A 17569-nucleotide genomic window follows, 5' to 3' on the forward strand; every position below is an offset into this window, starting at 1 on the left:
CGCTGACGAACCCAGGCTCAAAACTGATTCTGCGATGATTACAAAAGCTCCTGTCTTAATTCGTTCTTTAAATTCCGTCGCATGCGGAAAGAACTTTCAGTTGTTCATTCCGTATGTTATTTCTTTCTCATAGCGCACTGTGTCCAGCTTCTAAGTTGAATGAAAATGAGTCGTCCATCCGCTCCTCACACTACGCCACACTCTCTCCTCCCCGCTGGTCGGCGTGGCTGGCACTGGCAGCGCACGTGCAGTCATCCACAGCCCTATCTATAGAGCGCTCGAACTCCGTGCAGTCTGCTCTCCTCGGCGGTAAGAGCGACGTCTAGCGGCGCGCCTGGTTCGAGATGGGGCGTGTTTGATGCTAACACGATATTGAAAGATGCGCTATCTCGAACCAGGCACTGCCACTAGACATCACTCTGCGCGCTGCCGAGCGCAGACGGAAGAGAATTTGAGCGGTGTTGTTGACAGACAGGTCTTAGGGACGACTGCACGTACCAGTTCGGTCTTGTCCGCACGGCGGAAGAGCACATATCGGGCCGTGATTTAACCTGTGATACTTTCTCTGTCCCTAAGCGCTACTTCTCGACATCATCCAATCAATCGGTCCCGTTCACAGGACCCGCACGTGGCTGGGCAAGCGAGGAAGGCCTGCCTGTTGGTTGATGTTTGTAGGGCACGTATACGGTCCTTTAGGCTTCACCGCGCAGAGTGCTTCAAGTTAAGGTGCTTTAAGTTAAAACCTATATTTCAAGGGCATAACGTGCGCTGTTTTGATGCACTGATCTCAGTTTCTACAACTACAAACACCTACAAAACTATGATTGAAGCTCTACGGCGATTTTGTCCGCTATTTCAAATAGTAGTATTAAAACAATTATTTCCAAAGAGAAGGGCGGGTCGATAAGACATATATTTGGAGCTTCAGTGTTCGGCCTTCCCTCTTGCAGGATTCGGTTGGCCGCCGCCATGGCCTTGGCCCTCGTTACCGGCATAAGATGGGTGCTCGAACCGGAGTCAGTCAGAAGGGCCTGCCACTGCTCTATAGACCAGGGCTAGTTGTATTGGGTAAAAAAGGCTTTTTCACAGCTCCAGAAGACGTGGTACATCGTGGCGTAGCACGTCACGTACTCTACGCACCCCATACGCACTCTTTCGCGCATCTATTCGGCCAAATTTTATGATATATGGCTCTGCTTGGGTAGGTGACTGTGCAGTCGTCTGAGCGTGGTGGCCTGCACCCTGTTGAGACTGCCCGCCGGAGATGACTACTTCTCGCGCACTCCCAACAACGACTTGATTGCCTCCTCGTAATACTCTGGCGTCATGGTTTCGACCGGCACACACGCCCTCCGTGCCATTAACTCTCGGACAGCGGTGTCTACTCTGACGTTTCCCTCAACCCTAATGTGGGGGACCCCAGTGATGATTTGTCGAATGTTTCTGCTGTTAGTTCCACGTTGAATACTTGTGTTGTTAGTTCCGTGTCTGTGTTTTGTTCGGAAAGGATCCTCGCGTTGTTGCGGCCGATCCTTCAATCTCTGAATGCCCTAACTGCAGCATGTGAAGCTTCAGAACCGCGAAGGAAGAGGGGCGGCCAGATCATGGCGGTTGGACAGGTTCCTAAAGATGAAACTTGCGGTTTTTTACAATTACAGAACGAAGGAATACCCGAAGGCGGTATCAGTAGCGAACGCCAAAATAATCACCCTTATGTCAGTGCGCACAAGGACAGCACATGCAGCGGAAGAGATCGCCACAGTTCTAGCCCTGACTGAGGCCAATCAGCAGGGACTGAGGTATACGACAGCCACAGATTTCTCAACTTTAAAACCCCTGCTGTTCCATTAAGAGAGGCGTCGCAGAACTGCCTCAAGGTGCAGCCCGTCATAAAATTTTTGTCCACAGCGGAAAGAACAAAAAAGACTGCGTACACTCGTTTCGCAGCAAACTTCTCTCTTAGAAAAAATAATATCAAATGTCATCCACTGCGTTCCGACTGACTGGAAATTGCTAAATTCTTTGCTGGTTTAGGTCGACCCGAAACCTCAATTGAGATTCGCTAGTGAGCACTAAAATCTGTGGCGGTTATCGGCAACAGGCGATTACCTCAGCACGACACTTTGCTAACGCTTAAACAACAGGTTTATCTTCAGAAAGTGTGCGCCTCAAGCAGCGCTCAAACATTCGCGCTGCGCTGGCAGGCAGACGCGGCGTGATGTGCACCGCAGCGCAGGGACCAGCTCCCACGGGCCGTGTTTCGCACCTCCCCTTCGAGCGAGCCTACCGTGGTGGCACACGGCGCAATCCTTGCATTATCGTTCTAGTCCGCCTGCAACCGGGGGAGGCTTCCGGCTGAACTATATGAGTCCAGTGTGCCGTAGTTCAAATTCTCCCCAAATGCTTTGAATTTCCCAGCTGAGCAGCGGCAGTTTCTTCTTTGGCAGTGGACGAGCTTGCAGATGGTGATACGAAGATTGCTGGTGCTTTGAGGTGCGGCCTCTGCGTGTCTGCTATGCGGTGGCCTCTTCTTGCGAAACGTAAAAGTGCACAGCATATGTGCGTGAAATGAGTGCGTTCTATGTCTTGAAGAGATGTCACAAATATTTAAGGGCACGCATTATGAAGTTACATCATAAAACCTATTCTGTAGTGGTCTTCATAGTCAGAAAATTTAGTCCAAGGAGCAGTCAAAAAAGTTTCTTAGTTATACTTGTACTACATGGATAAACAATAATAGAATGATCTTAGCGCTGGGGTGTTAGAGCGGGAGCAGGGGAAAGAAAAATAGTTCGTTTGCTTCATGCGTACCATCAAAGTGGCGTTTTGCGGTAAATTTTAGGCTGTATTTATAAATAGCGGTAATATAGACCGTATTTTTGGGTAATATTTTAGTTTTGTAGGCCTATATGCTCGAGGGCTTAAAATCGGATCCAGAAGGTGGCGATAATGAGAAGCGGGTCTTGGTTGCAACCAGCGAGGTATAAAAAAAGAGCACTGGAGGAAAGACTACAGCAGTCACAATGCTTTTTCTCTGTACTTCACTTAATGCTTTATAGAGGCAGGACTCGAAGGCGCAGACGGTGTCTAAATTGTACTAGTAAGTAGCGCATAAGTCATCACGTATCAGAAAAAACACGTCGACATTATTCTTCGGACACTCGCCACGAGTCCATCCTTGCGTCTGTGGCTCTCTGCAGATGGACGCCGTGCTCCCAAGTCGACAAAGAGAGGACGTATTTAAATTTAATTCATTTTCTAACTGGCCTGATCTGCCGACGCAGACTGGAAGAAGAGCAGGTGCGGGAGGAACATCGGTAGGTTGCTGAGGAGTGGTGACCCGAGGCCGCCCGTGCACCATGCCGCTGATGAAGCCGCCGGACACCACCAGCTGGCAAAGGGTCCCACACCAGGGTGAGCGATTTTTAGAAAACGCAGATTAGAAAACGCAGTTTGTGGTGCTTATTCTTTACTAATAAATGAAGCAAGAAACTAGATGGCGCGTATTACCGAAAGGCAGTGTGAAATGAAAGCCATATTTTTTTCTAGAGGAATTACGCAGTAATGAGCATTTCTTAGTATGCATTCTAACACTAGGATTCCAACAAGTATTGGACAGGTTTGGTGCTGCTGAGAAAATGGAAGGATTCTACTATGGCGGTACTTTTTAAAATATAGCTGATGGGAACAACGACCTCTACGCATTGGTGTGGATGGTGACCTATAAGACCTCACTGGCGTATGAAAAAAGAACACAAGGAAGGTAGCCTGACGCAGTTCCTTTTGACCTTTTGCTCCTATTGTTAAGGTGCATATAGGTTTATGCTTTATGGGGGTTTAACTTCCCGCAGCTACTCGGGCTAAGAGGGACGCTGTAGCGAAGGGCTCCGCAAGTTTAGACCACCCGGGGTTCTTTAACGTGCACTGACATCGCACAGTACACGGGTCTCTAGAATTTCGCCTTCTTCGAAATTCGACTGTCGCTGCAGGGATCGAAACCGCGTCTTTCGGGTCAGCCGCACAACGCCACAACCACTGAGCCACCTCGGCGGTGTAAGAAGCAAGCAATACTCTGCCTGATATCCTGGTCATGTAAAGCACCCACTTTCACTTTCATATGCTTTACATCCATATACGGTGTTTCAAATTAGAAATTGAAGATTTTAAAACTCTAACGATGTTTAAAGCGCTGTTTAGTGAAAATACCGAGCATGCTATTGGACTCGCTTGCGCGCTAGCCCTAGGATCAGGCGAAATGTTTGAAAGGAATTTTCTCCGGAAGGTTCAAGTTGAGATGGGTGGCACAGAAAAGGGTCAGGAGCAACATTGTAACCAAAGTAATATATAAAATCTCCCGTGCTGGCGCTGTGCATACGTCCAGAGTGCAGGCTGTCCTAAAGGGCGTCTTGACTTAGGCCAACATGAGCAGTGAAAATTTGATGCACAATGATCGGTTCAATGTGGTTCATTCTTTCGCGAAAATTGCATGTTGTGCAAAAGAAACTGTAGATTAAAAAAAGAAACGCAGACAGGCATCAGATTCATCTCTAAACCTAATTCTCGAACCAATCTTGTATCGATGTAACAAAGACCTGAAACCAGCGCGGTGCGTGGTAATGGGCTCAGGACCTGGTTCGGCATTTTAAATAGACAAGATCAGTGTGTAGATCGCGCGTTGCGATCGTCTAAGAAAAATAACAGCCGTGTCCACCCTGTGCTGTGGGGTAAACTGAAGTATAGCCGTTCTCTTTCGACAAAGGAATACCTATCCTCTGCACTGGTACCCAGAACTTAACTATCGACGCAGCAAACTGCATTTCATTGGTCCATCTTTGTGGTTTTCGGCCGAAGGTGGACGACGACAATTCTTCTACTAGTCGCTCCCGTTCTTTATCGTTGCGGCGTTCACGTTCAGAAAAAAAAACACACATTTTATTTCTATGATTGGCCTATTTATGCATCTGCGTGGTATGAATTCTAATCTGCCATTGGTTTATCGTTCACCTCATTCAAATCTCGTTCATCGCGAACGCAAATATGGGCGCTCCGTATTTTCACAATGATGTGCGCAGACTTCGTTGCCTCCGCCTGTCAACGCTGGTAGTCGTGTTTCACGTATTCTATTATGCCGCGAGGTTATATTTAAAAAATTATACCAATTTTCGGGTTCCTTGTCAATCGCACAATGCGTGCGAAAAACAGGTCTCGCGCAATTTTGGGGAAAGTTCGGCTTCTAATTCGTCAAAACTTGCTGGAGAAAACTATATTGTTCTGATATGTCACGACAAGTGGGAAGTGCGGTGCCCAATGTCTCCCGAAGACGGGCTTCTTGAAAGAATTGCGGTGTTTCTTTTAGAAATGCCATGTTTTCTTCTCACGAATGGATGCTGACAGTGAAATGTTTCAAGTGTGACATTCATAACCTGTTGTCTGAGATTCTTTTAGATTGTTTATTTGCTTGTTTATGTCGAACCGCACTCCTCCACGAAATATCTGGAACACAGCGACGAGCACGAACGCTGTCATAGCTTTTGACGAGTTTCGTTGAACAGGTTTTATATCCTCCCCAAGAACGGAGAATACAGAACAGCGAGAACGAAGGCAGCTAGCTATGCGTCTCGTGCAGGAATTGGTAGGCTTGTCGTTGAAAGCGTCAGAAATTTTGCAGACGGGAAGAGAAGGAGAAGCAAAGGGCATGTCGTAATTCGCGAAATATTTAGACCGCGAAAAATAAGACTGTTACTGTGCCTGACGAGGTGGGGCTGTTACGTAGATATAGGATGTACACCGCGCATTTCTCTAAAAACGCAGGAGAATCGAAAATTTTCCTTGCGAAGTATTGCCGCCCGCACGAGATGGAGCTTTCACATCGCCAGGCTTCCGAGCACGTTATAAATGCTGTCTCGCCCCAAATCGCGGGCCACACATGGAGCACGCTTGACGCGCTGCAGGCCAAGTATATACTTGGGCGTCTTCTTCGGGAAGTACACAATTTAAACACAATCGCCTGCAGACGGTTAGAAACAGGCGTTTCACTTCGGAATTACAGTAGTACAGGATAACTTGGAGAAAAGAGCACCACTGTGTACGTGAATTTTTTGGTGCCGAATGTTACGTTACACATGCCACTTCAGAAAAAAGTAATCAAGTACATTGTTGGAAACAGTAATATCGTCAATTCCACAAGCACACTCACAGCACATTCCTCGAGAACAGCAATCCAGGCCCAATGGGAAACATCATGCTCACCATAACATGGAATACAAAAGGACTTGCGGTTCTGGTTCTGCTGGTTTAGAGAGACGCTTTTTCATAGATGAAGATAGAACTGATTAATTTGCTGCAAAAGCTCGCACGGGTAAAATCGAGAAATTAACCTTGCCCGCAGAGGGTGCATACCGTTAGTGTGTAGCGCAATTTTTGGCAGGCTACGTATAATGTTCAAATTACCTATTTTTCATTCTACAACTCGCGTTCTATATAAGTTACACCCAACTTAAAACATTTCGTTTAACGTAAGAAATCAAAAGCAAGTCGCACTGTGTAAAACGGACCAGTCATCCTCTTTAGAAACGCTAATGAAGACATTGAGAATATCTCTTCGTTAGTGAGTCCGGCGAAAATGCACGCTTGAGGCGCCCGCCGCTTCTGCACGGATCCATTGGGTCCCTTCTCTAGGACGTCCTGAAGGTATATATTTCTTCGGCGGGACAGTTTAAACCAAAGCGCCATTTATCTGTACATAAAAAAGAATGCTCTCGTGCAGGCAAATTTGCTGCCTATCACCGCATCGTTGGAACGTCAAAATAGGAAGAAAGAAACAGCGGCAGTAACCTGGAAAGTATTTTTGAATTAAAGAACTTCTCTCGAGTACCGGCCACGTGTGAAGGAGAGCAAGCATTTTGGGTGAAGTTGGCGTCGGACGTGTGTTAACTTCTGTCGTATATGTCGGCATTAGTTCGTACCAGAAACCGAGTGCTCGCGCACACACGTGAAATGCTGCGATTAATTGCGCATTTTTGAGGAGGCTTCTAGGAAACGCAATGCACTTGCTTGTTTGAGCTGCTTGAGTTTATTTTCGTAGCGCTTGTTTGAAACGGGAACAGCAGTTTTCAACAAATGTATGCCAGCGATGCCTCAACACTTCTAGCAGATGCAGCTCGCTGGAAAGTTAAGGGAATGATGCCTAAACTACGATGCTTTTGCTTCTGGAAAAGAGCAGCTGCGTGGTAACAATAACTGCGGTCGCACTATGGGGCGAACAGGCCTGCAACGTAAAAATGGCAGCGGCCACGGCGAAAGAGCACCGTTTTTAGATGGCTATTTGTTTAAACTTGTGTTTTCGTTCCTGCAGGCGTGGGTGTTTCCCAGCATGCACCCGATCGTGGAATTCTCCCTCCCCGCGGTTCCACGACTTGGCTACCATCGTCGGTATGCGGTCCTCGCTCGTGCTCCTGTTCTGCCCCAGCGACATCGGTATGGAGATGAAAGGTAAGACAACTTAGCTTAAAGCCACGCTTCTAGCGGCTGTAATGGTGATATGCCGTGCTCATAACAAATAGAAAACGGCCAGGCTGTGAATAAATGGTGGTACATGCGTTCTCGTATGGCTGAATAAGAAGATGCAAATGGCTTGCTGCCACAGAAGGCCTATAAGCACAGCAAATGCATGAGCCCTCTAATATTTAAGGTCACTATATGAATAGAATGACGGACATGGCATGTGTAGAAGGCGGTAAATGCAATCTTAATCAGCAAACAGTTTTTGAATCAGTCGAGATCTGCGCTGAGAATATTGCAGGAGACCGGCAAGACGCAGAAAAAAGGAATTGTTTCACATTGCGGACAACCCTAAACTTTCATTTCTACTGCAAATTTGGAACGAGTTCTTTGCGAAATATTGGTAAGGGCAGCGTCTACCTTTCAGTGACATTACTGACTTTGAGATCAGAAATGCGTAATTTTTTTAATGCACGAATGTTACGTTCGGTTTGTAAACTTGAAGCACGTGCCCTTTCCGTAATACAAATTATTGCAAAGAAAAAGGAAAAACGTGCGCCGTTTTTGTAGACAGCTGGCGACCGAGATGGCTGCCATATGTTGATAAGGAGCAATGCGGCTGACGTATAGAGACAGTGTTGCATTTGGAGGGCAGGCGTACCTAATCAATGGAGATCGAACGCCTATAGTTAGAGGAAACGGCTGAGGCCTGGAGAAGGGATTGCAGCAGTCTCATGGCACAGGTATAAAACAATGATAGGCCAGCTGCGACATTGGGGTCTCGGTGACTTCTTTGCACGACGATGTTTGCGGTGCGTCAGGAGATATAGATTTAAGATAGTGAGCTCATATAGTGAAGGAACGCGGACTCATAGAGCCTCTAAGACATACAAGAACCTGGTGACTGAAGCTTCAGCTCCTAAATGCCAGAAAGTGAGACAAAGAGCGGATTACTACTACGGTGACTGGCACCTCGGTGCGGCGGAAACGTTTTTAATGCCATGTAGCTTTAAGGCCAATTCACGAAAAAAGCCGGCGCCCGTCAGTCTGTGTCACGAAAAAACGTGGACGTGGCAAACATGGGCATGTGGCAATCTGCCCAAGAGGTTGAGGACAACCTGCACACCAAGGCAGGTGGCAATGAAATTCAGATAAATTAGATGCAGCTGCCACCTGCCAGCCGTGGCACTGCGTATCAGTGCACCTAGAGACAGACAGCCTCTCAAAGAACTATCCCTGCAGATAGGAACCTGACGGGAGCTCGGGAAGAGCAACCAGGGTCTCACAATCCCCACCGGTGGCAGTGTTTGAAACAGCCACCGTTCGGGGCAATGGGGCATCCGTTAACCGCTGCACCAGTGTGCCAGCTTTGGTGTGATGGCTCCCCGCGATCTACGAATTCATGAAAGAGGAGGCGTACTTGCGCGGGAGAGACGTCTGACGCTATAATAACCAACTTGGGCAAAGTGCCGTCCTAGCATTTTTTCTACCCTTTTGCTAACGTCGTGGGAGCGCGAGGAACCGCTGGCGCATGTAGCTTTGTAGGTGCCGGAGCAACGTGGTCAATTACAGGTCAGATGACGTCAGGTTTCGTGCGCACGTTGGAGACTGTTTTGCCGTGTGCTGTCGGCCCCTGACGAGGCAGGCTTTGTATCGTTGGGTCACGCAGACGAGGCATGACTAGAACCACCAAGCTTGGGGAGCATAACGCCCACCATGCTTCGCTTGTGATGCAGATATCGGCCGCGTCACCCGCGCCGCTGATGCAAGGACCGCGCCGCACTAGATACGATACATCCTGTTTTCTTTCTAAGGAGAAAAAAACAAACATGCGATAGAAATGAAATACGGAACTTAGCAAATCTGTACAGTGTTTCCATCATATGCAAGCTTCTGTGGCGGCCTTCGTTCTCGGGTAGACCTTCTGAATGAAAATTCCTGCTACTGCACGATTGCAGAAGCGCTGACGATGACAGGACAGCTGGCAGTTGTAGACGTAGACCCTGAGTCATTGTTGCGGCAGGACTCTGAAAATGAAGTTATATCTGCTACTTGGCAGAGGTCGTCATCGGGCTGATGAAGGCTTTGTTGTCGAAAAGTTTCTCTTGTAGGCAGCAGATGCCATCGCTTGCGTCGCAGGATGATGCCGACTGCGGCGATTATGCCATACGACCTGGGATATCTTGAAGACTGAATGACGAACACCTTTGGTAGCCCATGCCCCCTTTTCGATGCGAACCGTGTCCCCAGGATTTAGCGGTGCTAGTTTTCGGCTGGAACGGCAGGTTTGAGGACGCCTCAGCACGTTGTGAATTGGAGACGGCCGGACGTCGGGTAACGTTATCCGGAGTCTTCCTTGAAGCGCCTCGCCTGGTGATGGCCCGGATTCTGTTGGCGTACATGTGTATGCAAGAAGACCGAGCCAAAAATCTTGATTCATTTCAGTGCTTTTCTTTAAAATCCGCTTAACTACTCGTACGCCCTTTTTGATCCCATCCGTTGGACTGGGTACCAAAGCGTGGCCTTGTGCTAGAGCATTCGCCTCGCATTCGGAAGTGCTGGATTCAATCCCCAGTGCCGCCGGGTACCCACCGGTTTTAATTGTGTACAAGATTTCCCCCGGCCTGGTGCTCGGCTCTTCTGGGGTGAGATGCTTGGGAAAAAGGTCTTGACCGCAGTTGTTCTGACGGATCAGCGATAAGCTCCGCCGTCAACAACGTTAAATCGGCCTCGTGCGGTAGAAGCCTATTTGTGGCCCTTTTTTTCTGACGTAGACGCACAGCCGAAAAGCGGGACTTGGGAGTGAGCTCTTCAAGTGTACTCTTCACTTGAGAACTATTCAAGTGTATTCTTCACTTGTTTCCACCTGTTTGCAGCCTGAGCTCTTCAAAACTGGGTTTGCCCCCGAACGGGCACAGCGGGGTTTGCGGAGCCTCGTCCAAGCACACACCCCTGAAGAAGCCGGGCGCCGGGCCGGGGGTGGCTTGAACTCATTTTAACTGGTGGGCGTCCGGCGATGGGTTTCGAACCAACCACCTCCCGCAGCCGAAGCGGAGTGGTGTGGCTGAAGTCGTACGTCCGAGTCTATGCAGCTAAAGCGTGGGTAGAAAATATACGGCAGTTATCTCAACAGACTTCCACTGGTGTGCCGTATATAGAAAAAAAATCGCCCTTCTTGCTTCAATGACGGTCTTCGCGGAAGTATCCTTGAGAACTTCCACTTCAGGAAAGTCTGACAGTGCGTCCTATATGCACAGGTATGACTGTCCACCATGCTCACATATGTCGATGCCTACACGTTGCTGTGGTGTATTAGGCACCGGACGCAATTTTAACTGCTATTGTAGCTGACTGTAGGCGTATATCCTGCACGCAGAACACGCCTGTAGGATTGCTTCGATGTCAGAGTTGATTCCTGGCCAGAAAACTGCATGCCTCGCCCTTTATTTTAATTTTTTGAGGCCTAGATGGTTTTGGTGAATTGTTTTTAACGTTTCTTTCATCATGAAAGCTGAAATTACAACTTTGCACCCTTTTATTAGTGCCCCCTAGAAATGAGAAAGCTCTGCCTCGAACGACTTCCACTGTTCTTTAAGTGGTATTTCGGCCGCCAGGCCCTCAATAACTTGCTTTAAATCTTCATCGCAAGTAGTTTCCATAGGCAACGTATTCAGTGTGTCCTCGGTAACAACTGAACAGATCACACTCACTGCGTGTTCTTCCATCTCGTCGTTGATTACGTCTTTTTCTGCGAATGTCTCGGCTGTTGCCCGGGACAGCATGCCTGCGAAGAATAGCTTCCTTGCCGGCGTAAACTGCATTTTTTACGTCATACCGAAGAAGGCCCAGAAAAAGCCACTGCAACCTTGGGGGCATGTCTCCAGTGGCTTTTTGCGAGATGGAGATCAAGGGTTGGTGATCAGTCTCAAGGATACTCGAGCAACCGCAGACAAAATAATTGAATTTCTCGCAGCCATACACAACCGCCAACACCTTTTCAATTTTCGAGTAACGCGGTTCGCACTCTGTTATTTCCCGTGAAGCGTATGCTACGAGCTTGCATGTGTCGTTGCGACACTGCAGCAATGCTGCGCCGATTCTGTTTCCGGATGCGTCACAAGACATATTTGTTGTATCGAAAATGGTCAGTACGGGCTCACCACTTGCACTGTCGCGCAGCTGTCTCCACTGTTCAGAGATACTAGACGGCCAGTCAAACGGAGCACTTATCTTGATAAGATTTCGGGCAACCGCCTTCCCCTGGGCCAATGAAGACATGAACTTGCTGAAATAATTCACGACGCCCAGCAGCCTCTGTACCGCGAGCTTGTCAGCCGATGATGGAATTTGTGTCATGCATTTTATCAGTGATGGGTTCGGCTGGATCCCTTCCTTGTCGTTTACGTCACCCAGGAACGCAATTTTTTCGACACCAATAGAACACTTGTGCGGGTTAAATGTCAATCCGGAGCCTCTTGCTGCTCGCAATACCGACTGCAGTCGTATGTCATGCTCCTGCCTCGACGACCTCCTTGCTATAGCACGTCATCGACGTATATTCTGACGCCGGGAAGGCCCTCAAAAATTCATTTAGGGTTTTTTGAGATACCTTCGACAATGATGATAATTACAAACTGTAAGCACATAATTGTGTAGCTCCCGAAGTGCATTGCAAAGGCCAAATCAAAGCCATCTTCAGCGCCAACCTCGGCAGCCTTTCTGCAGCAGATAGCGAAATGGATCGATTGTTGGCACTTTCGGCATATTTTCCCGAATGCCGAAGAGCTTCGTGGCGTGTGCATACGTTCGTACTTTCGACACGCGTTACGTCCGGGAAACCCACTTTGTCTATACAAGTGTTCCTTGCGCATCGTATCAATCTGGCTTTCCTCCCGTGTGCTACTTTTCCTGCTCTGCTGCCACTTCAGCTTCTTCAGCAACCTGCTCAGTCTTCTGCAGCGTCAACGTGGTGTCACGCAGCATACTTTCCAGGACTTTCTGGTTGTATATTCAATCAATATTTTGGTCCCTGATCATTTCCTCCATCTGAGGGCCGAAGTTGCATGCTCATGCCTGGGTTCGTAAGTCTCGTAGGAAACGTTTCGTCTTGGTTTGGTTTTATAGGGTTTAATGTCCCAAAGCGACTTAGGTTATGAGGGACGCTGTAGGGAATGACTCCGGAAATTTCCATTACCTGGGGTTCTTTAACGTGCACTGACATCTTGCAGTACATGGGTCTCTAGAATTTCGCCTTCGAAATTTGACCGCCGCGGCCGGCATCGAACCCGCGTCTTTTGGATCAGCAGCCGAGTGCCATAAACTTCGTAGAGAAGGTTCGAAAGAGTCACCAGAGTCCTGAACTCGTGTGCGGAAGACGGAGCGCTCTAGTACTGCCTTCTGCTGCGCCGCACAATATGCATCAAACATCTTAACGACCGTGGCGTAGTCACTCTTGCTGTCGTCTTTGCTGAAGCTCAACGTGTTAAAGATCTCAATAGCTTCCTCGCCTGCAACACTCAGCAGAAGTGCCGTTTTGCACGATCCCATTAGAGGCTTGTGTGTTGGTTCTGGTCCGGCGAGAAAAAATTAGGACGTTTGCTTAAACACTTACCAGTTCTTGGCTATTTCCCCACCCGAGCTCAGCTGGAGCCGTCAATTGGCCGGTCTTGCAGTGAAATTATCAATTCTCCCGACAAGACGTCGACGCTCGCCCCACTTGTGACACCATTTATCGTTGGGTTCGGCCGACGAGGCATGACCAGAACCACCAAGCTTGGGGAGCAGAAGAACGACCGTTTATTGAAGAGCCTTCTAAGTTTTACATTGAAGTGGGAGGGGTATTTTTCTTTCGCCACCATGCTTCGCTTGTGATACGGATATCGGGCGCGTCTACCGCGCCGCAGATGCGAGGGCCGCGCCGCAATAGATGGGGTACAGGCTTGGCACGCAGCGGACCGAGTATACGTCTCCGACTACTTCTAAAAAATAAAAGGGCTCGTTCGTGTAGTTCAGCGAGATGCCAGTTAAGTGCACTAGCACTTCTGTTTCCCTTCGGCTCCGGTGTTAAGATTCACTGTTCACGAATGGAAGTTGTTCAGATAGCGATAATGAGATAATGCTCATATATGCAGACTTCGTTATTCTCTACTTTACATTCATAGATCCTTGGGAGTCCCCATACCACTCCTGGCGCAATGGTGCAAAGGTTAAATGGTACGCCACTCCTCTGCATTGACTGGGGCTGCCATTTATGAAACTCGTGAGACCCAGGTTGCACTTCCCAAGCAACCTCTCCCGACTAGTCATTAATTGAACAGCCACCTTCCGTGGTGGGCAGTTTACCTGCAGCCCACCGGGCTGTGAACAACCTGTCTGGTGCATATATTTATGCACACACACACTTGGGCAAGTTCCCCACAACCCGGTGGCAGGTGCGCATGTTGCCACTAAGCAGGCTTCAGACGCGCAAACAGGCAACGGTGAAGTGCGGAGAATGGCCACTAAATGTGCTAGCAGACTAAAAATTCAGGGCGGGTTAGCTTGCGGCTAATCGCGAATTATCATGCACTATTCCAGCTAGCCCTCGTTTTGCATGTTTTATCTTGACTTCCTAAGGTTTTGCTTGATTAGAACTTGTCGAATACTTTGGTTAATACATGATCTAAGTTTGAGTGTAATTGCATCATTTTAGATTTGTACAGCAGTAGAGTTCGTCATTCTGTAGAGTCATAGAATCCTGGGAGTCCCCATACCGCTCCTGGCGCAGTGGTGCAGCAGTTTATCGAAGCGCCACTGCCCCGCGATGGCAGGTGTTGCCAATGGTGGGGCTTGTGAGATTCAAGCTGCTCTTCCCGAGGAACCTTTCGCGTCTAATCATTAATTGAACTGCTACATGCCACGGTGGGCAGCTTGCTCACAATTCGGTGGGCAGGTTGTGATGGCGCCACAAGGTCACGTGACCTAGGTGGCCCATCTGCCACGCAGGCGGTTGGTGCCCAGCAATCCCAGGTCGCGGTGGGACCACACCGGCAAACAGACAACGAATTTCCGGCGAAGTTGAAGCCCGTGTGCTGGCGAACTAAAAAAAAGCCCGCTGTAAAACTGGGGATATGCCAGTCTGTCCCACACTGACTTCATTTGCGGTTCAAAAGGAAAAGGTACTCCAGCCCCTTTTCCTATTGGCTTTTACTTTTGAACTTTTATAGACTGTATACGGCACATGAAAGGTGCTCCAAACGTATAACACTCTATCTCTGAAGCTGTTCGACAGCTGCCGCAGTCATGGGTTCGACCATGGCACCACTGGTCGCATTTCGATCGAGGAGAAATCCTAGAGGCCTGTGTACTGTGCAATATGAGCGCACATTAGAGAGCCCCAGGTGGTCGAATTTAAATGCAGTCCTCCACTACAGCTTCCCTCAATGTCTTATTTGCTTCTGGAGCTTAAATTTCATAAACGAAACAAAAGCAAACTGAGCCGTATGACCGAATCGCCCCTGTAATAAAGGGCAGTATTTATACTTCATATGAGGTTTCTCTCTTAAAATCCAGATGAAGGGAGCAAAATTAAGAAAGTGGCCGAATGAGCCCCAGTTTCATACACACTGAAGTAAAAGTTTGCTCGAAATATGTACCGTTAGCCTGCCTGTCCCCAAGATATATCCGCACCTCACGAAAATCTAACGAAGTAAAAAAGGCAAAGAAGCGCAAAGGAAGCAGCAATCGCACCCACTCCTGCAGAAACCTTCAGTGGAGGAAACCGTCACACTGCCGATGAAGCCGTGAGTGAAAAGCGAAAATGTTTGACACGTTGTTGCACGCTGCTTCATATAGGAAAAAATCAGCGTGTCATCTATCGGGTCACAAGGGAAACACGCGAGGACAACTACGGGACTGCGCTGCGCAGCAGGGCAGGCTTGCGCTTTGTGTGTGTGCGATTTCTGTTTTGTATGCGGCTTTATTTTGCCAGCGAGTAGAACGTATCTTTTTTTTTTGGAGATGTGGTCTAGCACTCAACGTGGTGTTATTGTAGGCCGAGTACACTACGCGTTCTTATTGGCCACGATAAAAGGGTGTTCGTGTGGACAGCGCTTAAAAACTAGCAGCTTCAACAGCTCCGCGGAAGCAGAAGCGCTGAGGAGAGACACTCTACTACCAGAGAACGAGACTGCCGTATGGAGGCACAAGTAATGGCCGGGCGCACAGCGAGACATTAAGGCATAGAATTTTTTGCTTCAGGATTTGAGCCAAGTGAAGCGGCGATGCGGCGGGGGAAAATGTCAAGCTACCGTCATTTTACGCCGCAGCCTGTACTGGGAAGTTCATGCAGTATAGATTGATCGCGCGTGTGCTCTATGCCAGGTGCTCTTGTCGGGGGCCGTACCTTTACGGTGGCGTTTCATAAATTTCCCCTATGTCTGTTTTGCTTCTCCGCGCATACAATTGTAAACAAGTTAACTGCTGCGCTGGAATAGTCAATAAATTCTGCCCGCACCTTTCGTTGACTTTCACTGTGTCTTTAAGCTTAACAAAAGATTCAGACGAAGAGCGCAGTTTCGGGACCTTCGAATGTATGCTACCGCCGCCGGGAATCCAATCCGCAATCTTTACCTGCACCGCCGGGCGATCACAGCAGTTGTGCCTCTGTGGTGTGTTTGTAGCAGGCGTCCACACTATAATGTGTGCAATTCTGCCCAAGCTATATGGTTCTGGCGGTAACTAAAAAGGGCGCCGAATTTCTTCTTGGCTTTGCCTAACACTAAACAGCCGTGTAGTGTCGCTCATCTCCAGTGGGATGTTTTGTAAAGATTTAAAGCTACTTTAATTATTTTGTTTTTCTATGCAGAGCGTGTGAGGCGGAGTTAGTGGCCGCCCTTGCATCCCTGGAGGAGCACTCGAAGAGGCCTAGAGGATCCAGGGACACTTGGAATCTGTTCATTTCGACTTTTTTACTCTACAGAATTCGATAGATGAACCAAATGATTGTGAATTTTTTTTAAATAATTAAATGTTTCGTATGTGTCTATGGGTATTACAATTTTTCGTTAACGTTTTTCTACAAAGGAAGCAGTGACTTTTTGTGTGTTGTCATGCTGTGTGTAGCATCACACGTCACCGAAAGTTAACGCGTGGTCAGGCTTGTCATTGCCCCGCCGTAAAAATCCTTGACAACTGTTTTTAAAAATTCGCACAGAAAGAAACCTACAAAAACCTCTTCACAAACTAAGTATATGCGAGGTACGTAGATGCGCTTAAGAACAGCTCAAAGCGATTAATGTAAAGATGTCACACTGGATCCATGAATTGTAACAAATATTCAAAGTCAGATTATTAGACAGAATATTTTCAAACTGCACCACTTGATACATGTGCGTTAACATCGAAAAAACCAAAAGACGGCATTTTGAAAAAAAAAAGTCGCGTTTGCTGCAGCCAATTTTTTCCAATTTCCATAGCAGTTCACCAGTATGCATAGGTTAGAATTACATTTAAAAATGTGGGAGGCTTTTAACGTAGTTAAACCGAGTAGTTGGGCGAAAGCATGCGTTTAGTATGGTTGCTTTGTAGTGTCGTCGGCATGTCTGGCGAAAAAATTTGCGCAATAGTAGGGAAGGATGACTTAATGGGACGTGGGAAGTGCCGGCGACGAAGGCGGATGTGTCCTGGCTCGCTTCTGCTGTTTTTTGTTTTTCCTAGCGGTTCCGGTTTCTTCATCATTTTTGAGACCATTTTACGAGGGGGGGGGGGGGGGGGGTTGGTCAACGCTTAGATTAAGACGCAATTCATGTGAAGCGCAGGGTGCGTTTTGCAGATAAATGTCGTGTACCTCTCCAGGTGGCGGGTTGGCAGCTTGGTTTGCCAGCTTGTCACCCCTAAGCCTGCCGTTTGAGTCTCTGAAACAAAATGGAATTTATGCGAATCCTGTAGCTCTCGTCCCAATCGGTGAGGGTGCGATCAAAATGAAAACCCCCAAACTAATTTAACAGGAGGTAAGATATTTGACAGCCCGTTATCAGCAGATCTCAGAAGTGCGTCCATTTGGCCGTATAGGCATTGTCTGCAAGTCCTC

At 48.1% G+C, this 17569-nt stretch overlaps 1 protein-coding gene across 1 annotated transcript in view; it reads left to right on the forward strand.

Annotated features, from left to right (window-relative positions):
• Nucleotides 1-16515, forward strand: part of LOC144123716 (uncharacterized) — a 37392-nt gene extending 20877 nt beyond the window's left edge. The window contains exons 5-7 of the mRNA XM_077656495.1: nucleotides 3285-3414; nucleotides 7355-7491; nucleotides 16346-16515. Of these exons, the coding sequence (XP_077512621.1) occupies nucleotides 3285-3414; nucleotides 7355-7491; nucleotides 16346-16365 (287 nt within the window). The 3' untranslated portion in view covers nucleotides 16366-16515. The remainder of the gene's footprint in view (nucleotides 1-3284; nucleotides 3415-7354; nucleotides 7492-16345) is intronic.
• Nucleotides 16516-17569: the final 1054 nt, after the last annotated feature.

Source organism: Amblyomma americanum, chromosome 1 (assembly GCF_052857255.1).
Source record: "Amblyomma americanum isolate KBUSLIRL-KWMA chromosome 1, ASM5285725v1, whole genome shotgun sequence".
NCBI classification, from domain to species: Eukaryota; Metazoa; Arthropoda; class Arachnida; order Ixodida; family Ixodidae; genus Amblyomma; species Amblyomma americanum.